At 65.1% G+C, this 18,836-nt stretch overlaps 1 protein-coding gene across 1 annotated transcript; it reads left to right on the plus strand.

Annotated features, from left to right (window-relative positions):
• Positions 1-7,573: 7,573 nt before the first annotated feature.
• On the plus strand, positions 7,574-17,322 carry NKPD1 (NTPase KAP family P-loop domain containing 1). Its single transcript, XM_075134352.1, has 5 exons — positions 7,574-7,636; positions 9,054-9,158; positions 12,300-12,444; positions 14,031-14,162; positions 15,683-17,322. Exons 1-5 carry the CDS (start codon positions 7,574-7,576, stop codon positions 17,320-17,322), a joined length of 2,085 nt encoding a protein of 694 aa, XP_074990453.1.
• Positions 17,323-18,836: the final 1,514 nt, after the last annotated feature.

Below are 18,836 nucleotides of genomic sequence, written 5' to 3' on the forward strand. Positions count from 1 at the left end.
AACTGGGGGAGACTGTGAGGGACTGGGGGCACTGGGGGAGACTGTGAGGGACTGGGGGCACTGGGGTGACAGGGGCACTGGGGGGAGGGACTGGAGGAGACTGGGAGAGGACTGGGGGGCGTTGGGGGGGACTGGGGGCACTGGGAGAGACTGAGAGGGATTCTGGGGGGACTGAGGGGGACTGGGAGAGGACTGAGGGGGACTGGGAGAGGACTGGAGGGCACTGGGGGTCACGCGGGGGACTAGGAGGGACTGGGAGGGTACTGGGGGGCACTGGGGGAGACTGTGAGGGACTGGGGGGGGACTGTGGTGGTGGGGGCACTGGGGGGAGACTGGGGAGGACTGGGAGGTACTTGGATGACAAGGGAACTGGGGGGCACTGGGAAGCACTGGGGGGGCCCTGGTGTCCCCTGTCCCCAGCCCCCAGGGCCCCCCCGTCCCCTGTCCCAGGGAGGCCCCGATGTCCCCGCCAGCCCCGGGGACACGGGGACACGGGGACAGGGGGACACGGGGACAGGGGGACACGGGGACATGGGGACATGGGGACACGGGGACAGGGGGACACGGGGACATGGGGACATGGGGACAGGGGAACACGGGGACAGGGGGACATGGGGACATGGGGACAGGGGGACAGGGGGACATGGGAACACGGGGACAGGGGGACATGGGGACATGGGGACACGGGGACAGGGGGACGTGGGGACATGGGGACACGGGGACATGGGGACACGGGGATGTGGGGACATGGGGACACAGGGACTCGGGGACACGGCCAGCGCTGGCGACTGCTTTAATGGGGGCCCCGAGGGGTCCCGGCGCCGATGGTGGCACCTCCTGGGGACAGCGGGGACCGAGGGGGGGACAGACCTGGCATGGCCCCTGCCCAGAGCCATCCCTGTGCCCAGAGCCACCCCGTCCCTGTCCCCATCCCTGTCCCTGTCCCCACCCCGTCCCTGTCCCCACCCCGTCCCTGTCCCCATCCCTGTCCCTGTCCCCACCCCGTCCCTGTCCCCATCCCTGTCCTTGTCCCCACCCCTGTCCCCGAGCCCGGTGCCCGATGGCGGCAGCCGCGGTGCCCAAGGGCGAAGGCCTGGCTCAGGGGCCGGGTCTCCAGCTGGGTGGCCCCGGTGTCACCGCAGGGACGGGGACACCCGCCCCAGGGACACCCGCCCCGGGGACACCCACCCTGGGGACACCCAGCCCAGGGACACCCACCCTGGGGACACCCGCCCCGGGGACACCCACCCTGGGGACACCCAGCCCAGGGACACCCACCCTGGGGACACCCGCCCCGGGGACACCCACCCTGGGGACACCCAGCCCAGGGACACCCACCCCGGGGACACCCGCCCCGGGGACACCCACCCTGGGGACACCCAGCCCAGGGACACCCACCCTGGGGACACCCGCCCCGGGGACACCCACCCTGGGGACACCCAGCCCAGGGACATCCACCCTGGGGACACCCACCCCAGGGACACCCAGCCCTGAGCAGGGCCAGGAGCAGGAGCTGGGTTGGGACCAGGACTGGGACTGGACTGGGACCAGCTCAGGACTGGGACTGGGCCCAGGATCAGGACCAGGATTGGGACCAGATCTGGGATTGGGGCCAGGACCAGTATCAGGGCCTCAGCCAGGACTGGGCCCAGGATCAGCACTGGGATCAGGACGAGCACCCTGTGACCAGCACTGGGACAGGGATGGGGACCAGGACCACGTCCCAGGCCAGGACTGGGACCAGGCTCAGGACCAGGAGCAGGACCAGGACCAAGGTGGTGACCATGTCCAGGACCATGACCAGGACCAGGACCAGAACTAGGACTAGAATCAGGACTAGGACCAGGACCAAGGTGGTGACCATGTCCAGGACCAGAACTGGGACCAGGACCAGGACTGGGACTGGGATAATGCCCATGAGCATATTCCAGACCAGGACTAGGGTCACATCCAGGACCGTGACTGAGACCAGGACCAGAACCAGGACTGGGATTGGGACCAGGACCATGCCCAGGGCTAAGACCAGAACTAGGACCAGGACCAGGACTAGGACCACAACCAGAACCAGGACTGGGGCCATGTCCGGGACCAGAAGTTGGACCATAACCATGTCCAGGACCAGAACCAGGACCACGTCTAGGACCAGAACCAGGACTAGGACTAGGACTGGGAGGGGACTGGGACCATAACCATGTCCAGGACCAGAACCAGGACCACGTCTAGGACCAGAACCAGGACTAGGACTAGGACTGGGAGGGGACTGGGACCATAACCATGTCCAGGACCAGAACCAGGACCACGTCTAGGACCAGAACCAGGACTAGGACTAGGACTGGGAGGGGACTGGGACCATAACCATGTCCAGGACCAGAACCAGGACCACGTCTAGGACCAGAACCAGGACTAGGACTAGGACTGGGAGGGGACTGGGACCATAACCATGTCCAGGACCAGAACCAGGACCACGTCTAGGACCAGAACCAGGACTAGGACTAGGACTGGGAGGGGACTGGGACCATAACCATGTCCAGGACCAGAACCAGGACCACGTCTAGGACCAGAACCAGGACTAGGACTAGGACTGGGAGGGGACTGGGACCATAACCATGTCCAGGACCAGAACCAGGACCACGTCTAGGACCAGAACCAGGACTAGGACTAGGACTGGGAGGGGACTGGGACCATAACCATGTCCAGGACCAGAACCAGGACCACGTCTAGGACCAGAACCAGGACTAGGACTAGGACTGGGAGGGGACTGGGACCATAACCATGTCCAGGACCAGAACCAGGACCACGTCTAGGACCAGAACCAGGACTAGGACTAGGACTGGGAGGGGACTGGGACCATAACCATGTCCAGGACCAGAACCAGGACCACGTCTAGGACCAGAACCAGGACTAGGACTAGGACTGGGAGGGGACTGGGACCATAACCATGTCCAGGACCAGAACCAGGACCACGTCTAGGACCAGAACCAGGACTAGGACTAGGACTGGGAGGGGACTGGGACCATAACCATGTCCAGGACCAGAACCAGGACCACGTCTAGGACCAGAACCAGGACTAGGACTAGGACTGGGAGGGGACTGGGACCATAACCATGTCCAGGACCAGAACCAGGACCACGTCTAGGACCAGAACCAGGACTAGGACTAGGACTGGGAGGGGACTGGGACCATAACCATGTCCAGGACCAGAACCAGGACCACGTCTAGGACCAGAACCAGGACTAGGACTAGGACTGGGAGGGGACTGGGACCATAACCATGTCCAGGACCAGAACCAGGACCACGTCTAGGACCAGAACCAGGACTAGGACTAGGACTGGGAGGGGACTGGGACCATAACCATGTCCAGGACCAGAACCAGGACCACGTCTAGGACCAGAACCAGGACTAGGACTAGGACTGGGAGGGGACTGGGACCATAACCATGTCCAGGACCAGAACCAGGACCACGTCTAGGACCAGAACCAGGACTAGGACTAGGACTGGGAGGGGACTGGGACCATAACCATGTCCAGGACCAGAACCAGGACCACGTCTAGGACCAGAACCAGGACTAGGACTAGGACTGGGAGGGGACTGGGACCATAACCATGTCCAGGACCAGAACCAGGACCACGTCTAGGACCAGAACCAGGACTAGGACTAGGACTGGGAGGGGACTGGGACCATAACCATGTCCAGGACCAGAACCAGGACCACGTCTAGGACCAGAACCAGGACTAGGACTAGGACTGGGAGGGGACTGGGACCATAACCATGTCCAGGACCAGAACCAGGACCACGTCTAGGACCAGAACCAGGACTAGGACTAGGACTGGGAGGGGACTGGGACCATAACCATGTCCAGGACCAGAACCAGGACCACGTCTAGGACCAGAACCAGGACTAGGACTAGGACTGGGAGGGGACTGGGACCATAACCATGTCCAGGACCAGAACCAGGACCACGTCTAGGACCAGAACCAGGACTAGGACTAGGACTGGGAGGGGACTGGGACCATAACCATGTCCAGGACCAGAACCAGGACCACGTCTAGGACCAGAACCAGGACTAGGACTAGGACTGGGAGGGGACTGGGACCATAACCATGTCCAGGACCAGAACCAGGACCACGTCTAGGACCAGAACCAGGACTAGGACTAGGACTGGGAGGGGACTGGGACCATAACCATGTCCAGGACCAGAACCAGGACCACGTCTAGGACCAGAACCAGGACTAGGACTAGGACTGGGAGGGGACTGGGACCATAACCATGTCCAGGGCCAGAACCAGGACCACGTCTAGGACCAGAACCAGGACTAGGACTAGGACTGGGAGGGCACTGGGACCATAACCATGTCCAGGACCAGAACCAGGACCACGTCTAGGACCAGAACCAGGACTAGGACTAGGACTGGGAGGGGACTGGGACCATAACCATGTCCAGGACCAGAACCAGGACCATGTCTAGGACCAGAACCAGGACTAGGACTAGGACTGGGACTAGAACTGGGACTGCAACCAGGACCCCAGTGTGCCCCAGCACCCCCACCCCGGGGTGCCCCAGCACCCCGACCCCCCCCACCCACTCACGGGCAGCGCTGGCACCCCGACACCTGCAGCCATGTGCTGAGGGGAGCAGGGGGACACGGAGCTGGGGACAGGGCCACCGCGGCGCGGGGACGTCACCCACTGCCACCCCCCACCCCTGCATGTCCCCCCCCCCCAGAGGACTCTGTCCCCATGGATGTCCCCAACCCCCCATGGATGTCCCCAAGCTCATGGATGTCCCCAACCTCCCAGGGTCCCCAGCTCCCCCAGAGGTCCCTGTCCCCATGGATGTCCCCAAGCCCTGGATGTCCCCAACCCCCTCAGATGTCTCCATGGAGGTCTCTGACCCCCCCCAGAGGTCCCCAACCCCCGCAGAGGTCCCCAACCCCGCAGACATCCCTGTCCCCATGGATGTCTCCAACCCCCCATAGATGTCCCCAACCCCTGGATGTCCCCAACCCCTGGATGTCCCCAACCCCCTGGAGGTCTCCAACCCCCCAGGGTCCCTGATCCCCCCAGATGTCCCCAACCCCTGGATGTCCCCACCCCCCGGAGGTCCCCGCCTGGGGGCAGCACCCCGGGTGGGGCTGGGGGTGCTCACGGGGCCGGTGAAGGTGACACAGGTGAGGGTGACGTCACCGGTGACCTCGAGGACTGGCGAGGGGCAGGAGGGGCAGGAACTCCAGCGCGTGCTGCCCGTTCACTGCCACCAGCGGGGATGGGGGGGACATCAGGGACGGGGGGACAGGGGGGACATCAGGGACAGGGGGGACAGGGGGGACAGAGGGGACAGAGGGGACAGGGGGACATCAGGGACAGGGGGACAGAGGGGACATCAGGGACATCAGGGACAGAGGGGACAGAGGGGACAGGGGGGACAGGGGGGACAGAGGGGATGGGGGGACAGAGGGGACATCAGGGACAGGGGGACAGAGGGGACAGAGGGGACAGGGGGGACAGAGGGGACAGAGGGGACAGAGGGGACAGGGGGACAGAGGGGACATCAGGGACAGGGGGACAGAGGGGACAGAGGGGACAGGGGGGACAGGGGGACATCAGGGACAGGGGGACAGAGGGGACAGGGGGGACAGAGGGGACATCAGAGACAGGGGGACAGAGGGGACAGGGGGGCCAGGGGGGACAGGGGGACAGAGGGGACATCAGGGACAGGGGGACAGAGGGGACAGGGGGGACAGGGGGGCCAGGGGGGACAGGGGGGACATCAGGGACAGGGGGACAGAGGGGACAGGGGGGACAGGGGGGACAGGGGGGACATCAGGGACAGGGGGACAGAGGGGACAGGGGGGCCAGGGGGGCCAGGGGGCCAGGGGGGACAACTGGGAGCATGGCTGTGCCCACCACAGGGGTCTGAGCACCCACTGCTGGGGTCTGAGCACCCAAACCTGGGGGTCCTGGGGTCTGAGCACCCATTGCCAGGGGTCTGAGCACCCATAGCTGGGGTCTGAGCACCCCCCAACCCCATAGGGTATCCCTGGCCCCATAGGATCCCCCTTGATCCCCTATGGCTCCCCTGCCCCTATATGGTCTCCCTGGCCACATATAGCTTTTGGTCCCATATGCAACCCCCCCCCGCAGCCCTATAGACCCCATAGGGCCCCACTCACCGGCTTCACGATGGGGGGCTGGAAGTCCATGGTGGCTGCTGGTCCAGAGGTCCCTGGGTGGGGGGTCCCTGGGTGGGGGGGTCCCTGGGTAGGGATCCCTGGGTGGTGGATCGCTGGGTGGGGGGTCCCTGGGTGGGGGTCCCTGGGTGGTGGATCGCTGGGTGGGGGGTCCCTGGGTGGGGGTCCCTGGGTGGTGGATCGCTGGGTGGGGGGTCCCTGGGTGGGGGTCCCTGGGTGGTGGATCGCTGGGTGCTGGTGATCCCTCGGGGCCGGGATCCCGTGGGTGGGTGCGGTCCCTCGCCCGTGACCTCTGTCCTTCCCCACTCTCACTTTCTCCACAGTGGCACCTGCGCAGAGGGTGGCACCGTCACCTTTGTCCCCCTGTCCCCATAGGGGACCCACCAGCCACTCCAACCCCATGTGCCCATGGGGACCCACCAGCCACCCTTGTCCCCATGAACTTATGGGGACCCACCAGCCACCCCAATGCCATGTCCCCATGGGGACCCACCAGCCACTGCTGATCCCATGTCCCCATGGGGACCCACCAGCCACCCTTGTCCCCATGAACTTATGGGGACCCACCAGCCACCCCAATGCCATGTCCCCATGGGGACCCACCAGCCACTGCTGATCCCATGTCCCCATGGGGACCCACCAGCCACCCTTGTCCCCATGGGGACCCACCAGCCACCCTTGTCCCTGTGGGGACCCACCAGCCACTGCTGATCCCATGTCCCTCTGGGGACCCACCAGCCACCCTTGTCCCCATGACCTTATGAGGACCCACCAGCCACCTGTGTCCCCATGTCCCCATGGGGACCCACCAGCCACCCATGTCCCCATGAACTTTTGAGGACCCACCAGCCACCCTTGTCCCTCTGGGGACCCACCAGCCACCCTTGTCCTCATGACCTTATGAGGACCCACCAGCCACCTGTGTCCCCATGTCCCTGTGGGGACCCACCAGCCACCGTTGACCCGTGTCCCCATGGGGACCTGCCAGGACCCCCCATCCCCATGTTCCCCACATCCCCTGTGTCCCCCATGTCCCCTGTGTCCCCGTGTCCCCCATGTCCCATGTCCCCTCCATCCCCTTGTGCCCTCCTTGTCCCCAAGTCCCTCCATCCCTGTCCCTGCCCCGTGTCTTCTCTGCCCCCCACGTCCCTGGTGTCCCCCGTGTCCCCTGGACGGATCCAGTCCCCTTTAACCCTTCCCTGGTCGGGGGGGGCAGAGCTGGGTTTGGGGTGGAAAACCCCACTTTTGGTGGTGGGGCTGGTGGCCGGCCAGTGTCACCGGTGCTGGTGGCTGGCGAGTGTCACCGGTGCTGGTGGCCAGCAGGTGTCGTCTATGCCCGGGCCAGCAGGTTCCTCTGGCAGGAGCCACCGGCCACAGGAAGCGGCGATGTCCCGGCGATGTCACAGCGATGTCCTGGTGATGTCCTGGCGATGTCACAGCGATGTCCTGGTGATGTCCCCGCGATGTCCCGGTGATGTCCCAGCGATGTCCCAGCGATGTCCCGGCGATGTCCTGGCAATGTCACAGCGATGTCCCAGCGATGTCACGGCGATGTCCCAGCGATGTCCCGGCGATGTCCCGGCGATGTCCTGGCGATGTCCCGGCGATGTCATGGCGATGTCCCAGTGATGTCACAGCGATGTCCCGGCGATGTCCCGGCGATGTCCCAGCGATGTCCTGGTGATGTCCTGGCGATGTCACAGCGATGTCACAGCGATGTCACAGCGATGTCCTGGCGATGTCCCAGCGATGTCACAGCGATGTCCCAGTGATGTCCTGGTGATGTCCCAGCGATGTCCCGGCGATGTCACAGCGATGTCCCGGCGATGTCCCGGCGATGATGGCGCAGCCGTGTCGCGGGCAGAGGCGGGCAGCGGTTGTCCCCTCAGCTCTGCCCGCGGCGGCTGGCTCCTGGCCCTGTGTCCCCAGTGTCCCTGCACCCCCCACGTCCCCCCATGGCCCTGCACCCCCCACGTCCCCCCATGGCCCTGCAGTCCCCACGTCCCCCCACGTCCCCTCATGTCCCCCCAAGTCCCTGCACCCCCCACGTCCCCCCATGTCCCTGCACCCCCCATGTCCCCCCATGTCCCCCATGTCCCTGCACCCCCCATGTCCCCTCATGTCCCCCCATGTCCCCCCATGTCCCCCATGTCCCTGCACCCCCCATGTCCCCCCATGCCCCCCCATGTCCCTGCACCCCCCACGTCCCCCCAGTCCCCTGCATCCCCCACGTCCCCCCATGTCCCTGCACCCCCCACGTCCCCCCATGTCCCTGCACCCCCCATGTCCCCGCACGTCCCCCCATGTCCCTGCACCCCCATGTCCCCCCATGTCCCTGCACCCCCCATGTCCCCCCACGTCCCCCCATGTCCCTGCACCCCCATGTCCCCCCATGTCCCCCCATGTCCCTGCACCCCCCATGTCCCCCCATGTCCCTGCACCCCCATGTCCCCCCATGTCCCCCCATGTCCCTGCACCCCCCATGTCCCCCCATGTCCCCCCACGTCCCCCCATGTCCCTGCACCCCCATGTCCCCCCATGTCCCCCCATGTCCCTGCACCCCCCATGTCCCTGCACCCCCCATGTCCCCCCATGTCCCTGCACCCCCCATGTCCCTGCACCCCCCACATCCCCCCAGTCCCCTGCACCCCCCCATGTCCCCCCCCATCCCCCCATCCCCTCCCCCCCCCATCCCCAGCAGGATCCGTCCCCAGCCCCGGCTCCCGGTCCCGACCCACACCCCGATCCCTCCGCGGGGCCGGATCCTGCCCGGCATTGCTGGGCCCTGACTCAGGCGAGGCTCCCACCGGCACAGCCGGAATTTCTGCCTGCTCCACGCTTAATTATTTCCTTCCCGGCCCGGCAGTGGCGGGGCCGGATCCTGACCCCGTATAAAACCGGCGCTGAGCCCTGCGCCGGGGACCGATGTGGCCGGAGGCAGGCGGGGATGGAGCCGGCGGCGCTGCCCGGGGTAGGACGGGGACGGGAACGGGGACGGGGCAGGATGAGGCCCCTGGGGGGGTGGCCCTGGGGTGGCTTGTGGGGGGGGGTGCTGGGCGTGGAGAGGGTGCGGGGCCCCAGCCACCAGTGTTCCCAGTATAGGCTGGGCTAGGGTCACCAGTGTCCCCTGTATAGGCTGGGCTAGGGTCACCAGCATCCCCAGTATAGGCTGGGCTAGGGTCACCAGTATCCCCTGTATAGGCTGGGCTAGGGTCACCAGTATCCCCAGTATAGGCTGGGCTAGGGTCACCAGCATCCCCAGTATAGGCTGGGCTAGGGTCACCAGTATCCCCAGTATAGGCTGGGCTAGGGTCACCAGTGTCCCCAGTATAGGCTGGGCTAGGGTCACCAGTATCCCCAGTATAGGCTGGGCTAGGGTCACCAGCATCCCCTGTATAGGCTGGGCTAGGGTCACCAGTATCCCCAGTATAGGCTGGGCTAGGGTCACTGGTGTCCCCTGTATAGGCTGGGCTAGGGTCACCAGTGTCCCCAGTATAGGCTGGGCTAGTGTCACCAGTGTCCCCTGTATAGGCTGGGCTAGGGTCACCAGCATCCCCAGTATAGGCTGGGCTAGGGTCACCAGTGTCCCCTGTATAGGCTGGGCTAGGGTCACCAGTGTCCCCTGTATAGGCTGGGCTAGGGTCACCAGTATCCCCAGTATAGGCTGGGCTAGGGTCACCAGTGTCCCCTGTATAGGCTGGGCTAGGGTCACCAGCATCCCCTGTATAGGCTGGGCTAGGGTCACCAGTATCCCCAGTATAGGCTGGGCTAGGGTCACCAGTGTCACCTATATGGGCTGTCACATGGTCACCAGTATCGCCCAGTACAGGCTGGGCTAGGGTCACCGGTATCCCCAGTATAGGCTGAGTTATGGTGGCCAGTGTCCCCTGTATAGGCTGTCCCTCTGTCCCCAGTACAGCCCGGGCTATGGTCACTGGTGTCCCCAGTATGGCCTGTCCCAATGTCTTCAGTATAGGCTAGGCCATGGTCACCAGTATACCCAGTATAGGCTAGCCCATGGTCACCAGCATCCCTAGTATAGGCTGTTCCATAGTCACCAGTGCTCCCAGTCCAGCCTGCCCCATGGCCCCCAGTGCTCCCAGTCCAGCCTGCCCCGTGGCCCCCAGTGCTCCCAGTCCAGGCTGTCTCATGCTCCCCGGTGTCCCCAGCACCAGCTGCAGCCTGGTCCCCAGTATCCAGCAGGCCAGTTTGTCCTGGTTAGTCCCCATCACCCTACTCCAGCCCATCCCAGTCTAGCCCAGCCTGTGCTCACACCCCTCCCAGACTCCCCATCACGGCATCGTCCCCATAGGGGAGGGGACTTGGGGTCCCCCAGGCCCTCAGGGACAAGGACGGGGTCACCCAGTTCAAGAGCAGGATTTTGGGACCCCCCAAAACCACCCCAAAAACAGGAGGTGGCTCTGTCCCCATGGTGTCCCCATGTCCCCATGTCCCTGTGGTGTCCCCATGTCCCCGTGGTGTCCCCGTGGTGTCCCCATGTCCCCATGTCCCCATGTCCCCGTGGTGTCCCCATGTCCCCGTGGTGTCCCCGTGGTGTCCCCATGTCCCCATGTCCCCATGTCCCCATGTCCCCGTGGTGTCCCCATGTCTCTGTGTCCCCATGTCCCCATGGTGTTCCCGTGGTGTCCCCATGTCCCCATGTCCCCATGTCCCCATGGTGTCTCCATGTCCCCATGGTGTCCCCGTGGTGTCCCCATGTCCCCATGTCCCTATGGTGTCTCCATGTCCCTGTGGTGTCCCCGTGGTGTTCCCATGTCCCCATGTCCCTATGTCCCCATGGTGTCTCCATGTCCCCGTGGTGTCCCCATGTCCCCCTGTCCCCATGGTGTCCCTATGTCCCCGTGGTGTCCCTATGTCCCCGTGGTGTCCCCATGTCTCTGTGTCCCCATGTCCCCATGTCCCCATGACCCCGTGGTGTCCCCATGTCTCTGTGTCCCCATGTCCCCATGTCCCCGTGGTGTCCCCATGTCTCTGTGTCCCCGTGTCTCTGTGTCCCCATGTCCCCATGTGCCCATGTCCACATGTCCCCGGGTGTTCCCCTGTCCCCACGTCCCCCTGTCCCCATGGTGTCCCCATGTCTCTGTGTCCCCATGTCCCCATGTCCCCATGTGCCCATGTCCCCATGTCCCTGTGGTGTTTCCCTGTCCACATGTCCCCATGGTGTCCCCATGTCTTGGTGTCCCCGTGTCCCCATGTCCCCATGTCCCCATGTCCCCATGGTGTTCCCCTGTCCCCATGTCCCCATGTCCCTGTGGTGTTTCCCTGTCCACATGTCCCCATGGTGTCCCCATGTCTTGGTGTCCCCATGTCCCCATGTCCCCATGTCCCCATGGTGTTCCCCTGTCCCCATGTCCCCATGTCCCCATGGTGTCCCCATGTCTCTGTGTCCCCATGTCCCCATGGTGTTCCCCTGTCCCCATGTCCCCATGTCCCCATGTCCCTGTGGTGTTCCCATGTCCCCATGTCCCCATGTCCCCATGTCCCCATGTCCCCATGGTGTCCCCATGTCTCTGTGTCCCCATGTCCCCATGTCCCCATGTCCCCATGTCCCCATGGTGTTCCCCTGTCCCCACGTCCCCCTGTCCCCATGTCCCCGTGGTGTCCCCCTGTCCCCATGGTGTCCCCATGTCTCTGTGTTCCCCTGTCCCCATGTCCCCCTGTCCCCATGGTGTCCCCATGTCTCTGTGTCCCCATGTCCCCATGTCCCCATGTCCCCATGTCCCCATGGTGTTCCCCTGTCCCCACGTCCCCCTGTCCCCATGTCCCCGTGGTGTCCCCCTGTCCCCATGGTGTCCCCATGTCTCTGTGTTCCCCTGTCCCCATGTCCCCCTGTCCCCATGGTGTCCCCATGTCTCTGTGTCCCCATGTCCCCATGTCCCCATGTCCCCATGTCCCCGTGGTGTTCCCCTGTCCCCATGTCCCCCTGTCCCCATGGTGTCCCCATGTCCCCATGGTGTCCCCATGTCTCTGTGTTCCCCTGTCCCCATGTCCCCATGTCCCCGTGGTGTCCCCATGTCCCCATGGTGTCCCCCTGTCCCCGGGGTGTCCCCGGGGTGTGCGGCGGGTGACACTCCCCATGTCCCTCCGGCAGGGTGCCTGCTCACCGGCATGCGGGGGGGGCGCGGGGGGGCGCCCGGGGTGCTGTGAGGAGCGGCTGGCCTGCCTGGCGCCGGGGGGGGACGCCTGCGCCTGCCGCGACGGCGCCTTCGTGGAGATGGAGCCCGGGGAGCACCCAGGTACGGGGGCGGCGGGGGCTGGGCCTCCTGGCCTGCCTGGCCGTCCCCATCCCACCCCACCCCATCCCACCCCATCCCACCCCACCCCATCCCACCCCATCCCACCCCATCCCACCCCATCCCACCCCATCCCATCCCACCCCATCCCAATGCCACTCAACCCACCCCATCCCAATCTCATGCCATGCCATCCCCATCCCATCCCCATCCCATCCCACCCCATCCCACCACATCCCATCCCCATTCCCATGCCATCCCCATCCCCACCCCCATCCCATCCCCATGCCCACCCCCATCCCATCCCATCCATCCCATCCCATCCCATCCCATCCCCATCCCATCCCATCCCATCCCATCCCATCCCATCCCATCCTATCCTCAACCCCATCCCCATGCCATGCCATGCCATCCCATCCCATCCCATCCCATCCCCATCCCACCCCATACCATCCATCCCATCCCATCCCCATCCCCATCCCATCCCAACCATCCCATCCCATCCATCCCATCCCATCCCATCCCATCCCATCCCACCCCACCCCATCCCATCCCATCCCACCCCATCCCACCCCATCCCATCCCACCCCATCCCAATGCCACTCAACCCACCCCATCCCAATCTCATGCCATGCCATCCCCATCCCCATCCCATCCCCATCCCATCCCACCCCATCCCACCACATCCCATCCCCATTCCCATGCCATCCTCATCCCCACCCCATCCCATCCCCATGCCCACCCCCATCCCATCCCATCCCATCCCATCCCATCCCATTCCATCCGCATCTCCATCCTCATTCCATCCCATTCTATCCCATCCCATCCCATCCCATCCTATCCTCAAGCCCATCCCCATCCCCATCCCCAACCCATCCCATCCCATCCCATCCCATCCCATCCCATCCCCATCCCCATCCCATCCCATCCCATCCCATCCCATCCCATCCCATCCCATCCCATCCCCATCCCCATCCCATCCCAACCATCCCATCCCATCCCATCCATCCCATCCCATCCCATCCCACCCCCATCCCACCCCCATCCCATCCCACCCCATCCCAATCCCATCCCATCCCATCCCACCCCACCCCATCCCATCCCCATCCCATCCCACCCCCATCCCATCCATCCCACCCCCATCCCATCCCCATCCCACCCCACCCCACCCCATCCCCATCCCACCCCATCCCATCCCATCCCCATCCCACCCCATCCCACCCCATCCCATCCGATCCAATCCCATCCCATCCCACCCCATCCCACCCCATCCCATCCGATCCAATCCCATCCCATCCCATCCCACCCCATCCCATCCCATCCCCATCCCCATCCCATCCCATCCCATCCCACCCCACCCCATCCCACCCCACCCCACCCCACCCCACCCCACCCCCATCCCACCCCAGCGTCTCGCCCCTTCCCCTGCCGTTAACTATCCCCAGCGTTAATTACAACCCCGACCAATGGGGCTCCCCCCCCCAGATTTGGGGTCCCCATGGCACCAAGCACCCATGTCCCTCGGTGGGGTGGGCTCCCCGGTGCCCGCAGGCGTGGGGGGGTGACCCCACCTGCCCCTCCCCCCCCAGAGGCGCTGACGGAGGATGACATCTACTGCCGCTGCCTCTCCAGGACGCTCTGCCACACCGCCACCCCCGTCACCGTCGGCTTCTACGCCCCCTGCGGCCACCGCCTCTACTCCCTGTTGGACAAGGTCACCGGTGGGTGTGGGGCCACGGGGCCACCGCGGGTCACCCCCCCGGAGCCTCCCAGCCAGCCCCGGCTGGGTGCTGGGGGTCCCCCTGGCACCAGCATCCCCCCCGTTTGCACCCTGGGTCTGGGGTCCCTGCTCCTTGTACCGCCACCACGTTTCCTTCTGCAGAGTTGGGGTCCCCCATTGCACCAGCACCCACCCCATCCCCACCCCACCCCACCCCACCCCACCCCACCCCATCCCATCCCATCCCCACCCCACCCCACCCCACCCCACCCCATCCCATCCCCACCCCATCCCATTTGCTCCCCGGGTTTGAAGTCCCTCTTGCACCCATCCCATGTCTCCCTACATTTGGGGGGGGGATCCCTATTTCACCTGTACCCATCCCATTTCTCCCCCACATTCAGGGTTCCCATTGCACCAGCACCCACCCCATCCCATCCCATCCCATCCCATCCCACCCCCATCCCCATCCCATTCCATCCATCCCATCCCATCCCATCCCACCCCACCCCATCCCATCCCATCCCATCCCATCCCATCCCATCCATCCCATCTCCATCCCATCCCATCCCCATCCCCATCCCATCCCATCCCATCCCATCCATCCCTTCTCCATCCCATCCCATCCCATCCCATCCCCATCCCCATCCCATCCCATCTCCATCCCATCCCATCCCATCCCCATCCCATCCCAATCCCCATCCCAATCCCATCCCATCCCATCCCAATCCCCATCCCAATCCCCATCCCAATCCCATCCCATCCCATCCCATCCCAATCCCCATCCCAATCCCCATCCCAATCCCATCCCCATCCCCATCCCCATTCCATCCCATCCCAATCTCAATCCCCATCCCATCCCAATCCCAATTCCCATCCCATCCCCGTCCCATCCCCATCCCATCCCATCCCAATCCCAATTCCCATCCCACCCCATCCCCATCCCATCCCGTCCCATTCCATTCCATCCCATCCCAATCCCAATTCCCATCCCATCCCCATCCCATCCCAATCCCAATTCCCATCCTATCCCCGTCCCACCCCACCCCTACCCCATTCCCATCCCATCCCCATCCCATCCCCAATCCCAATTCCCATCCCACCCCATCCCCATCCCATCCCATCCCATCCCATCCCCAATTCCCACCCCATTCCCATCCCCATCCCATCCCATCCCAATCCCAATTCCCATCCCACCCCATCCCCATCCCATCCCGTCCCATTCTATTCCATCCCAATCCCAATTCCCATCCCATCCCCATCCCATCCCAATCCCAATTCCCATCCTATCCCCGTCCCACCCCACCCCTACCCCATTCCCATCCCATCCCCAACCCATCCCAATCCCAATTCCCATCCTATCCCCGTCCCACCCCACCCCTACCCCATTCCCATCCCATCCCATCCCCAATCCCATCCCCCCCATCCCCCCCCCATTCGGCATCCCCACTGCACCAGCACCCCTCCCCCCCCAGCTCACGCCACCTTCACCCCCTGATCCCTCCCCCCCCCCCCCCCCAGGCTTCATGCGGGAGGAGATGGCGCGGCGGGAGGAGGCCGAGCTGCGCCGGAGCCACCAGAAACCGCGGAGCCCCGAGGGCTGGGGGTTGCTGCTGGTCCTCTGGTACCTGGCCTTCTACAAACCCATCATCACCGAGAGGCACCTGAGGAGGAAGAACATCAAGTTCATCTTCATCCGCTTCAGCGCCTGGCAGTACGCCGGCTGCGACAAACTCTGGGCCGGTTTGGTCACCACCCTCTGCGACAGCATCCGCCATCATTTTGGGGCTCTGCCCCTCAGCGTCTACCACGTCATGGGCACCCGACCCCGCTTCGCCTCCGGTTTCAGCCAGAAGGAGTGGGTCCTCAAGACGGGCACCTGCCTCAAGCTTTGGGGGATGCTCTTCGTCCTGGGCGCCGGCCTCAGCGTCCTGCTGGTGGCCCTCTTGGTGCCCGGCATCAAGGACCACCACGCCTTGAAGGTGGTGGGCAGCGCCGTCACCTCGCTCTCCGGTTCCGGTTTGGTGCTGGGAGCTTTCTCCATCCTGAAGAACCTCTTGATCAGCGAGAAGCAGAAGATCGAGCGTTTGACCAACAGCAAGAAGTTCGCCAGCCAGCTGGGCTTCATGAACAAGGTGCACAGCGAGGTGGAGGTGCTGGTCGACTTCTTGACCTTCATGGAGATCTTTGAGCGCCGACGGCTCCGCGTGGTGCTGGAGATCACCAGCCTGGACGTCTGCTACCCGGAGAAGGTGGCCGGCGTCCTCAACGCCATGAACACCTTGCTCTCCGACGCCAACACCCCCTTCATCTTCATCCTGGCCGTGGACCCCAGCATCATCGTCCCCTGCCTGGAGCAGACCAGCTGCATGAAGGGTCTTGCCGACAACGGTTACCTCTACCTCAACCGGACGGTGACGTTGCCCTTCTCCATCCCTGAGATGGGCTCCCGCTCCCGCCTGCGATGCCTGGAAGCCGCCGTCCAGACGCGGGAGGACCTCATGTACCGCATCATCACCAGCAACGTGGAACGACGCCGAGCCAAGTGCCGGGATGTCCCGGCGGTTGCCAGTCGGCGGGAGGTGGATGCCGAAGCCGTCCGCTGCATCCACGAAGCTTTCCGCTGCCTCCACGACGGCGCTGACCCTCTCGCCCGTTATCTCCCCACCAACGGCGCCCACGTCCGTCGCATCGTCAACACCATCCCCATCACCCTACGGCTCCTCCTGCACCGCGCCGGCACCCCCGGCACCCCCTCGCCCCGCGCCGCCGCCGCTTGGGTGGTGTTGGCCGACCAGTGGCCGTGCCGGCTGAGTTGGGTGCTGCAGTGCCTGGAGGACGCTTGGCAGAGTCGGCCGGCGCCGGATTTTGGCGCGCGATCCCTGTGGAGCATCTTCCAGGAGAACGTGGGGGAGCTGAGCGCCCTGCGGCAGCCCCTGCACAACGTCCTCAGCCTGGACGGGGACCCCGAGCTCTTCCAGATCTTCCTCGCCCGCGACTTCCCCTTCACCGCCCGCGACGCCCGCGCCTTCCTCGGCGTCACCGTCAACCTGGACCATTCCATCCGGCACAAGATGGGGCTCCTGCGCGGCCTCGACCGCCTGCAGAAAGCCGCCGCCACCCCCGTGTCCCGCAGTGTCCAGTGTCCCCCCCCCGAGTGACGGTGATGCCGGCGTCGGGTCTCGGTCCCCAAAAGAGCCGCGGACGTTGGTGACACCGGGGCGTCCCCGCGGTCGGTGGCCTGAGCCTGCCCGTGACCCGTTGTCCTCCCCCGGCATATTTTGGGGACAGGGGTGGGGTGGGGACGGGGACACTCATGGGATGGGGACAATTCCTGTCCCTCCCTGTCCCCAAGAGGAGCCACTGCAGGGGGTGAAAACGCCACCAGGGGATGGAGCTGGGGTGACTGGGAGAGACTGGGGAGGACTGGGAGAGACTGGAGGGGACTAGGGGAGACCCGAGATGACCCAGGGGGTTCCAGGGGGGTCGCTGCCATCCCAGGCATCCAGGTGACTTCAACCCCCCCGGGACCCCAACCCACCCCCAGACCCCAACCCCCCCACGCCTGGGACCCCAGCACCCACTGCCATCCCCCCCCCCCCCCGACACCCTTTGGGGACCGTCCCCCAGTGAGTGGGTCCCTGGGGGGGGGGGGACACCCCTAAGAAGCCGCCACCGGCGTCAGTGCCAGGGTGACCCCAGAGTGGGGACGTCCCCGAGCCGCGTCCCCCGGGAGCTTCTGGTGAAGCCCCCCAGGGCCACTGGGGTCATCCCATAATAAACCAGTTCAACCTCCCACTCCATGTCTTGGCTTAAATACGCGTTTTGGGGGTCCTGCATCCTCTTTGGGGGGGGGGGGGGGCAAGGGGCTGGAAAAAGCAATAAGGGGGTGCAGGGGTGGCAATTTTGGGGGGAAACCAGCCCAAACCATCGCTGGGAGGGGGGCCGGCAGCGCGGGGGGGGGGCGATGGGATGCGACGCGTCGTCAGCGTTAATTAAATCGCCGAAGAGTTTTCCCATCTCCCACCCGCTCTGAAAATCCACCCCGGGGTTGTTTTTTTTTTTTGGGGGGGGGGGGGGGTTAATCTCTGAATTTGCCTCGGCTGTTCCCATAAAGACCCCCCCTAAAAAAAGCTGATTTTGGGATAAGGCCCCGAAAGAGAAAAGCCCGGGCGGGGGGCGGGGGGGGCAGGGAGTCGGTGACGAATGCAGATCTCGTTTAATAGAAAACAGTGTTAACAAAAATACACGACAGAAAGAAATAACGAACACCAGCAGATCGATGGCCGCCGGCCCCCCCCCCGCTGTAGTGTCAGCGCCGCAGCCCCCCCCAAAACCCCCCCCCCCAGCCGCTCCCCCCGTGCCCGGCCCCGCGCCCGCAGCTCCCTGATAGATTTATTGCACTTAAGAAAGAAAAGCGACGCGTCCTCTCCCCCCGCCCCGACGACGCCGGGCAGGACCCCCCCACACCCCCCCACCCCGCACCCTCCCTGAGAAATCCGGCCGCCGGGTCCGGAGGGGGCTCGGCCGTCCCTGGGGAGCGCGGGGAGAGGTTGGGTGGGGGGGGACGGGGACCCCGGGTGTCACCGCCGGCGGACGCCCACCCCACGCCGGGGGCTGCGGCAGCCCCCTCGCCCGCTGGTTCTCCCTGGGGAGGCTCCAGGTTGGGAAGCCG

This window comes from Calonectris borealis, chromosome 32 (assembly GCF_964195595.1).
Source record: "Calonectris borealis chromosome 32, bCalBor7.hap1.2, whole genome shotgun sequence".
NCBI lineage: Eukaryota > Metazoa > Chordata > Aves > Procellariiformes > Procellariidae > Calonectris > Calonectris borealis.

What these genes read in the sequence shown, in the direction of transcription:
- NKPD1 (XM_075134352.1), top strand. Translation starts at nt 7,574, where the DNA reads ATGTCCCGGCGATGTCACAGCGATGTCCTGGTGATGTCCTGGCGATGT. An exon ending in GATGTCACAGCGATGTCCTG is followed by an intron (nt 7,637 to 9,053) that starts GTGATGTCCCCG and finishes CCGGCCCGGCAG; the next exon opens with TGGCGGGGCCGGATCCTGAC. An exon ending in AGCCGGCGGCGCTGCCCGGG is followed by an intron (nt 9,159 to 12,299) that starts GTAGGACGGGGA and finishes TCCCTCCGGCAG; the next exon opens with GGTGCCTGCTCACCGGCATG.